At 36.4% G+C, this 9,708-nt stretch overlaps 2 protein-coding genes across 6 annotated transcripts; both read right to left on the bottom strand.

Annotated features, from left to right (window-relative positions):
• Positions 1 to 3,809: 3,809 nt before the first annotated feature.
• Positions 3,810 to 6,494, bottom strand: LOC105215950 (putative cyclin-dependent serine/threonine-protein kinase DDB_G0272797/DDB_G0274007). 5 transcript variants are annotated; one of them, XM_011190165.3, is made up of 3 exons: positions 6,338 to 6,494; positions 5,618 to 5,773; positions 3,810 to 5,524 (listed from the first exon to the last, which is right to left on the bottom strand). In XM_011190165.3, exons 1-3 carry the CDS (start codon positions 6,338 to 6,340, stop codon positions 4,106 to 4,108), a joined length of 1,578 nt encoding a protein of 525 aa, XP_011188467.1. In that variant the 5' UTR covers positions 6,341 to 6,494; the 3' UTR covers positions 3,810 to 4,105. The 5 variants fall into 5 exon arrangements, with proteins under 5 accessions (XP_011188467.1, XP_011188466.1, XP_054089740.1 ...); XM_011190164.3 differs by having other exon boundaries at positions 5,618 to 5,794; positions 6,338 to 6,487; XM_054233765.1 differs by lacking the exon at positions 6,338 to 6,494 and adding an exon at positions 5,973 to 6,304 and having other exon boundaries at positions 5,618 to 5,794.
• On the bottom strand, positions 6,409 to 9,568 carry LOC128922626 (zinc finger protein 862-like). Its single transcript, XM_054233762.1, has 3 exons — positions 9,142 to 9,568; positions 8,977 to 9,081; positions 6,409 to 8,917 (listed from the first exon to the last, which is right to left on the bottom strand). Exons 1-3 carry the CDS (start codon positions 9,240 to 9,242, stop codon positions 7,060 to 7,062), a joined length of 2,064 nt encoding a protein of 687 aa, XP_054089737.1. The 5' UTR covers positions 9,243 to 9,568; the 3' UTR covers positions 6,409 to 7,059.
• Positions 9,569 to 9,708: the final 140 nt, after the last annotated feature.

Raw genomic sequence — 9,708 nt, 5'->3', positions numbered from 1 at the left:
CATATCTATGAGGACTCTCTGCACAATCCCCACAACACCCGGTTCTGGGATACCGGGATTGACTCGGACTCGGATCCGAGAAAAGGCTGTTATTTAGGCGAACCCGATCTGTTTGGATCAGTAATTTGTTGACTAACTTAGGACTCTCTCAAAGCTTGGGGTCAAAATTTATATCCTTAACTCTCAAACGCTCTATGAGACTAATCCATTTGAGTGAAGATTTAGCTTAAACATAAGAAACACGAACTATCGTATTTCTTCTGGAATTACTTAGTACAACGAAAGATCGATAGAAACGGTTCAGTAGACATTCCTACGAAAATTTTTAAAACCTGTCGGTTTGTCTTCATATAGTTTTCTTCTAAAAGTTCTTACTTATAATACAAAAGATGTAAGGCAAAACTCTTGATCATAACAGAGTTTACTGGTTCTTTCTGTACTGTAATTTGGGCTTTTCCGAAATGCCTAGGAATGGAAAAGCTTAGACTGCTTGAAATATACTTTCAATTACCTAACATTTCTTTAATAATTTTAAGAATTGTTCTAATAATCAAGTATTTACTGTATTTTTATCAACAAATTTTCACGTATGATGATAATCTAAACAAGACCACACACTCAGATAAACACAAAACATTCTAAGCAAAATCAAATAAGACCATAACCAACTACTATTTATTTTGTGATATAAAGCAACAATAATAAAAACCACAACGATCCCACGCGTTTGAATGCTGATTTCAGTTCACATTTTTATCTGTTTTATCAAAAACACGTTAATCAGCAGCTTCTTCGGCATAATCAGAGCACAGGTACTGCACTTATTTTGCACAGCACTGTACAATTTAATATTTTAGTAGAATCTATTTAACTGCAATGACACTTCAATAAAAATAAACAATTACTTAACAAACCTGGATCGCCTGGGCCTGCTGATTAATAGATCAACAAACCCTACGGCTACAACATTTCTTGGTTCGTTCATTGATAACTTGTTTATTGTGTTTATGCGTTTAAAATTAAAATTTTACTTTTAATAATTAGTTTTACTCACTCGGCCATTAATTTTAAGTAATGCAATAACCAGATAATAATACACACATTGATGTATTTTTTATTGTTTATACTCGCATTCTTCATTTTGGTTGATCAAAATTAATTTTGACCCGCACCCACTAAAACGGACAAGTAGTTACCAACTTTTTGCTAAATACTACATACAGGTCCATAAGGTGTTTCCTGTGGTGCATTGCTCTCTCACATAACGGTAAATGTTTTTCTCTCTACTCTCTTCATCTAAAATATCTCATACATGATTTTTGAAATACAAAAAAAAAAAGTCAGAAAACTGATCGTACATATAATATTGCACCCGGATTCTATGTGGTTAACTAATTTAGAACTTACCGATCCAAACGTGTGAAATCGCCGAAAACATAACTCGCGATACTTATCTACATACTTAAAACTGGTTCATCGAGACAATCATTGAACAATAGCGTTCTTAATTTAAAAACTTTAATTTAAAGTACCGCTTAAAGTAAAATTTTATTGGTGAAAGAATAACTTCAACAACTATAGGACTTTGTAGTACAGAGTCAGATAGAAATACTAAAAATAAGGGTCGCAAATGATTTTAAGGGATGCAGTCGAGTTGACAGTGCTTCTTCTCTGCGAAGAGCCTGGCACTCGCACACACTAAATCCACGGCCAATTGGACGAAGGAGTACAGACTAAGTCTTAATATTCACATCGATGACACACCAATTCCGACAGTGGACAATCGCAAGATTTTGGGAGTCACATTTGACAGTCTGCACTCCTTCACTCCACACACGGCTGCGATAGTTACTAAAGTACAGAGCCGCAACAAAATCCTCAAGTCGCTAGCCGGTAGCACTTGGGGAAAGGACAAAGAAACGTTGCTGGCCACTTACAAGGCTATCGGCTGGCCGGTCGTAAATTACGTAGCACCGGTATGGTCGCCTGGATGCAGTGACACGCAGCAGAGGAAGCTACAGACGTGTCAAAACACCGCAGTCCGAACAGCTACATGATGTCTCTTGATGTCAAAAATGACACATCTTCACAGTGAGGCCATTATGCTGCCTATTAAGGAGCATAACGAACGGCTTACCAAGCAGTTTCTACTTGGGTGTTTTATTAGAAATCACCCATGTACTCACTTGCTGGAGGTAGAACCGCCCCCTAGGTGCATCAAGTGATCATTTCTACAACACGTCGACCGACCAGAGTGTGGACGCAAACAGTTTTAGACACGCTCTAAACGCCATTCACAGTGGAGCTATCAACACCTTCATTGACTCCCTTCCAGTGAATGGCGTCCTTGGAACCAAACCACCACCTATAGCAGACGAAGAGCTCGAGTTGTCATGTGAAACCAGAGTGCATCAAGCAACTTCGATCTGGATATTGTAGCAGGTTAAACTCCTACTTATCCAGACTGAACCCCGATATATAAAATACATGTTCCGCATGCAATGAGTACCTGCATGATTCTAACCACCTCTTTGCATGCCCAACGAACCCTACTCATCTAACACCCCTTTCCCTTTGGTCCAAACCTGTCGAAACAGCACGTTTCCTGGGCTTCCCGTTAGATGATTTCGACGACAACTAGATTCATGCTTTTCTTTTCAGGCAGGGATAGATAACCGCTACAACAACAAAAACAACAGTGCTTTATCGGATATAAATCTAGACCCATGCAACTTTTAAAAACCCGAATGTCTTTAAAATTGGTTCGTGTGTTTTCATTGTCAAAAGCTCAAAAAAAATTTCTCTCAAAGCGTATAAATCAAATATTAATTCGGCAGAGTTTGAAACTGTAGTTAGTAGTAACAACAATGCGACTTTAGATCTTCGAATCACACATTTCTATAAAACTAATTAATTAATTAATAAAAAAATAATAAAATAACTGAAATACAAAATTGTAAATACATTTTTTCCTTAACGCCCCTATGTTATTGCGAAATTAAAAAAAAAAAATAATAATAGTAATAATAATTATAAATAAATCCTCCTTAATTAATGCGCATTCTGCACTATTAAACGATTATTTAAATTTTATTACCTAATAAATAATAATTTTATTACAAGCAAGCGCACCTTTATACTTAGTTCTGCCTTTGCGTATGAAATTTATCACCCAATTAATAATAATATTTACATGAAAATGCTAAATAATGTAATAATAACCATTATTTAATAGAAATTTAAATGTTATGTTATTTGTTTTTGCATTTTTTTATACAAAGTTTCCCGCAAGTATTAAAAAAAAACATTTGAATGAGGAACTTTGAAGCAACCATATTCAATACATACATACAAACGTGTGTATCTATTTTTTAGCATTAATCATTTGTTTTTGTATTTAAAGTGTTTTGTAGTAGTTTATTTTACTATAACACTAATTCATAACTAGTTCTGTGCTGGATCCACTGCACCACAAGTATTCACACACTCACGCGAGATAATTATATACATTTGGCTAGTCCAACTGACATTTTACTGGCAAAACAAATCATTTTGCATTTTAAAAACAAAAAAACAACAACGCAAATGCCAACACAATTGACAAATCCCATCACAGTTTTGCTTTGTTGAGTGCGTTTATCCTCAGCATATCAATCAAATAGTTGTTGTTTATTTATATGCCAGCACGTGGAGCCAAACACACACCTTGTTAAATTCAAATTAAAAAAAAATAAATAAATCAATAATAATAATAATTATAAAACTAGAATGAGAATGTTGAAATCTGCATATAAATTAAACGCTGCATATTTTCATTACAAATATTAACAATTATATTGTATTATTCATATAGTATATTATTTGTATGTATACATAAGTGATTTCGAGTTATTTTCATTTCCTTGTGTTTTTTTTCATATTTTTATACTAATATTTTAGTTGTTAGTAAGTAATATTTATGTACATATGCATAGAAATTGTGTGCGTCACTAGCAAGCAGCAAGTGCGTGGGCGCAATTCATAGTTCGTGCTGTGCAAGCGCCGTAGACGCCGGCGCGGCATGCACACGTCCCTCCCAGGCTGCTTCCCACAAACGGCTCAGCATTCACCCGACATTTTCATACGCCATGGCTGGTCGTTCGCTGCTCATGGCAGTGGCCGCGGCCGTTGCGCCGAATATGGTGGGCGGATGGTGTTGTTGCGCTTGCTGTTGATGTGGATTGTGTTGCGGTTGCTGCTGTTGCTGCTGGTGTGGATTGTGTGCATGATGTTGCTGTGCCGTCGGTTGCTCGTTGCGTATTTGTGGCAATGGAAACATAATGCCGTGCGCCATTTGTGGATGATGTAGATGTTGTTGTTGTTCACTGGTGGGTGGTGCCGGCGCCTGTTGATGGCTATTATGTTGTTGTTGTTGTTGATGGCTTCCCTCGACATGTTTACGCTGCTCATTTTGTTGCTGGTGCACCTTTTCGGCGCCCTCATCGTATTTCTTTTGCAGCTGGAATAGCGTGTGTGGCAATTGTTGTTGTGCGTGTAGCGCCACCGCTGAGGCCGCTACACGTTCGACTTGTGATTGTGGTGATGCTTCTTTTTCACTTTTCTCGTATTTCTTTTGCAACTGATACATGCTGTGCGATATTTGCGCGTGTTGTGACAATTGTATTTTATCATTTGCTGTGCTCGCACTTTGCTTGCTCGTCGATGACGCCGTGGATTGTGCGTGAGTTTGTGATTGGGATTTTTCTTGTTTCACCGGTGGTTTCTTCTGGTATTTCTTTAGCACCTGTATGAGTTCGCCCTTGACATCAAGTCGTATCTCTTCGGGCACACGTTTGATCTCTTCATACAGTGAGAGTAAGAAGAGCTTGTCCGGGTCACGATTCTTGCGTTTTTTGCTCTTCTTCGGGAAAGCATCCTGCATGAATTGTAAGAGCTTCTCCTCAAATGCGGATTCGCGTTGCATTGCGGCTGCAGCATGTTGTTGGCGACGCAACAGATGTGAGTGTAGACCGCCGTGGAATGCCTGCAGGTGTGGCATCGAATTGTGTTGTTGCGATGAACTACTACCGGAGACATGATCGCCATTGTGCGTTTGCATGCCAACGCCGGGTGTCTGAAAGGAACCACCATGCGTATCGGTATGATTCGATGAACCGGGCGCATCATTTGTTTCGCCATCATTGTTGGCATGATCTTGTTGTTGTTGCTGTTGTTGTTGTTGTGGTGGTGCATGTTGCTGATCCTTCTGATGTTGCATAAGCTGTTGCTGGCCATTGGATACAGCAGCAGCACTTAAAATGGCATCACAAAAATGCTCCGGTACATAATCAAAGCCGGACATAAAGTTTTCCGGCTTCAATTCGCCGTTCATTTCCTCGTAAAAGTATTCAGTGCCAACTATGTCGATAATGTCGTTATCCTCTTGATTGAGCTCGATGCCCGGAGGCGGTGAGCCGCCTGCCAATTGGCAGCGCTTCAATTCGGCAAGTTTTTTTCGCGTGGTCAAACGCATATCACGCCAACACTGAATAGAAAAAAATGTTGATTCGCAGAATAATAATCATATTAAGGAACCAATAAGATTCTCTAATCACTCCTAATAGTTGTCACAACTCACCTTCTTCCATTGTATTATAGTCTTCTTCGGTCCAATTGTATTTAGCGCTGCCTGTATCTTCTCCCAGTACCACTCCTTCTCCTTTTTCCCCTCCATGTACTTGGTTTCACGCAGCAATGTGATAAGCATCTTTTTCTGGGGTTTCGTTACACGATCCTTGAATAAAATATTGAAAACCTTGAAATTAAGAAACGAAAAAAGGCGAGAACTGGATATTTCACACGAACATACTTCTTTGATCAACAATACAAAGTAATTATCGTTTTATTTACAATAAATCTATACATACATACGAACATCATATAAAACTTCCAACATAACAAACTAGCACTCTATAGATGTTATTGGTACGTACAACAGTAGATAAGTACTACAGCAGCCATTTGGTTAAATTGCCAGACGTCACCCGGCAAACTCTTCACACTACGGTTTATTTACTGTGGCACAATACTTAGTCCGCTTGGAACAGTATGCGGCATTGGTAGACTGTTTCCATTTACAGCAACCTGGCGCTCCACTGCTATACACACATGATCCGTCACACTTTACTTTTGTGTGAGTGTTTTTTTTTTAACCAGCACACAATCTGTGATTTTTTGTGGGCTTTTCGCACAGACACCTAGCACTTGGCGACAGGTACCTACCGAACTATCTATTGCCTATTGTTACTTAGCGCACAGTTTTAGAATCTAGTTAAATACTATTTGTATACACACTTACCATTTTTGTTCGTTGCAAATAATAATCAAATAAATTTTTCGCTAAAGTTTATTTTCTGCTGCAGGTATTTAGCGATATATTTTACTTGATTCACCGTCGTGTTGACAGTCGACAGTCAATCGTCGTTGCCGTCGACGTTCGTCGTTTTCATTTTTATGTATGTCTGTCATAGCTGTATTTGTTGTTGGTTTGCTAACGTTCTGCTCACGAACAGTGTTGCCACTGACAAAATATTTTATGTATCCAAAAGTGTAGCAAACCGAAACTTAATGTAGCCATACATTTTTTACACCTAAAAATTGTAAAAGACAGTTAGTTCATAGAATTTCTTTATTCATATAATTTTATTTAACTCAAAAAAATAACCACTTTGTGTTAACATTGTTTTTTATGTATTTAAAAATTATTATATTAAACTTAAAGGAACACATTTGGTGATAAATATTATAAATATATATATATATCGTTGTTATTATAAAAATAATAAAAAAAAAACAATTCTTGTGTTTAATTGACAAAGTTGTAAAAATAATGAAAATCTTTTTTTGCTGACCAAACAATATTTCTATTCGTTAGTTATTTACAGGTCATTATCGCATGTAAAGTACTTATTTCCAACTTCTTTCTAATGCTGGTTTTAATTAATTTAAGAGAAGAGAATGACAATAAATTAAATACAAAGCCACTGAGATCTGCAAATTTTACGTCGCCCACTCCATCTTTCATGGAAAATCTTTTTTTGCTGACCAAACAATATTTCTATTCGTTAGTTCTTTACAGGTCATTATCGCATGTAAAGTACTTACTTCCAACTTATTTCTAGTGCTGGTTTTAATTAATTTAAGAGAAGAGAATTTTCTCTCTGCCACTGCAGAACTGTGAGGCAATGACAATAAATTAAATACAAAGCCACTTAGATCTGGAAATTTTAAGTCGCCCAGTCCATCTTTCATGGAAGCGACTTTCTCCCAAAATAAGTCAATATCCAAATTACTATTTAAATTGTGATTACTTAATTTAAATAAAGTCCATTGGGTAATGATTTTATCACATTCACATTCAAATAAGTCTGCATATTCCAAAACTAAATCTAAAATATTATTGTCATTTGCTGACATCACCTCCTCAGGTGTTATTAATTTTAAAAGTTCTAAATCCTTCCTGGAGAAATCAAATCTTAATTTGATTTGATCTAAAAGCTCTATGTAAAATGCCAGAATGTTACCTTTCACTTCATTTATTTCATCAGCTGTTGCCTTTTTTTTTAATAGAACTTCTGCTTTTGTACCAATAAATATTTTTGGTAGTTCAATATGATTACAAGTGCTTTTATAGTTAATATTGACGTGAAGTTCTTTGTTCTTTGCAATAAAATTATTTAAAATTAACAAGAAATATGATTTCATACTCGAATAGAGATATGGAAGACGACTTTTTTCTGACTGAAACTCTTTGTTCAAATTGTTAATCAAAGGCAACGCATACGAAAGAAATAGGAAATAGGATTTTGTTTTATTATCTTCCATTTTTTCAGCCAATTGGTTTGATCGAATTGCATTGACTTCTAATTTTGCATAAATAAAAAAGAATTTTAAGGCGTCCCATTGCTCATTTATTCGGGAAACAACTCCCTCTAAAGACAGCCATCGTGTTTGACAAACACCTAATATTTTATGTGGTTTCACGGAGCAATACTCCTGAAATTCCTTAAAGTCATGAACTCGTTTAGGGCTATGCGAAAAGAAGCTATATATATTTCGACATAACCAATTGACATCTTCGGGTATTTTTTTAGTGGCATAACTCACACACAAATGCAAAGAATGGCAAGTACATTTCAAATAAAAAATATTTGTTTCTGACTCCAGTAACGCTTTTACGCCAGATAAATGGCCGGCCATGACACTTGCACCATCTGTTGCCATACCTATAATATTTTTTAGCGGAATATTGTTGTCTAACAAAAACTTTTTTACTGCTCCAAATACTGAAGCTGAATCACACTTTGGTAGCTCAATAAGTGCTAAAAATCGATCCTTTGCAATAAAGTTCACAACGTATCTCACGACCATTACCAGACATTTTTTAATTGAGATATCCGTGGTTTCGTCAATGATTATTGAAAACTTACAGTTCTTTAACGTTGAAACAAGCTCGGATGTTGTTTTGCTAGCAATTTCCTTGGTTATGTTTGTTGCTTTAGTTCTGGCAATTTGCAAACGTTTGGCCACTTCAGAGTCCGGGCAACATTCAGCTAACAGAGCAGGTAAAACATCCATTAATAAAAACGGCAAGTTGTGCGTTATAAGAAACATGACGAGTGTAAATTCTGCATATTGAACCTTTTTGCTCATCTGCTCTTTTTCGGTATCCAAAAATGTCTCCATCGATAATTGACTCTTTTTGGTTTCCATATTTTGTACATGAGAAGAACAACTGGCGTGTCTGTTAAGATGTGACAATATATTTAAAGAGTTCTTGTTGCACGCTTTGCAAAAAGCGAGACCATTTTTGTTTTCCAGCCACGGGAACTTTTTCAGCCACTCAGTTCTGAACTTTCTCGTTCTTTTGCTCTTTTTACTAAATAAACAAAACATTTTTAATAAAATTCTGGAAATGGCAAAATTCTAAACACATACGGCTCATTGTTATTTCCTTGGTCTTCTTCTTCAGTAATGTCTTCTTCAGTAAAGTTTTCTTCATTTTCCTTTTGTTTATCAATCCGTGACTTTTTTACTATAAATCTGAAATATAACATTTTTAATTATTCCTTCTTATAATTATTAACATTAAAATTAGCTTACCTATCCATCATCAATGTATCAGCAGCCAACAAACACTCAAAGCAAACTTCATCAAGCCACCATTTGCATGTAAATACTTTGTCACAGGGTTGGCAAACCATCGACGGCACTATCGATACTATCGATGGTTGCTCGTCACTAAAACTATCACCATCGATGGTTTGCCAACCCTACTTTTACATTTGTGACATTTACACCTACCATGCATATATATACAATGCAATTAAGGTATGATCACAATGTAATTGTCATATTTTCTTGTGGCATTGAGTAGTATGATGCGATAATTTAACAAAGAAGAAAAAAAAATTAAGTCAATTTGAAAATTTTAAGAAATAGTAGCCATTTAATAAGCAGTGTAGCTTTGTAGCCTTATATTTTAAATGTAGCCAAATGGCTACAAATGTAGCCACTATGGCAACACTGCTCACGAACCGTCCGTCTTCCATGGTGGCTGACTGCGCTGTCGATATACACGACTAGCAATCGATAACAATTTCGACATTTTCAAATGACACAAATGGGTGTTGCCAGTTGCAACGTTTGATGGAGTTTTCAAAACGAGAG

The sequence above is a fragment of the Zeugodacus cucurbitae genome, chromosome 6, assembly GCF_028554725.1.
Source record: "Zeugodacus cucurbitae isolate PBARC_wt_2022May chromosome 6, idZeuCucr1.2, whole genome shotgun sequence".
Lineage (NCBI taxonomy): Eukaryota > Metazoa > Arthropoda > Insecta > Diptera > Tephritidae > Zeugodacus > Zeugodacus cucurbitae.
This window is presented reverse-complemented; position numbering and strand designations above follow the sequence as displayed.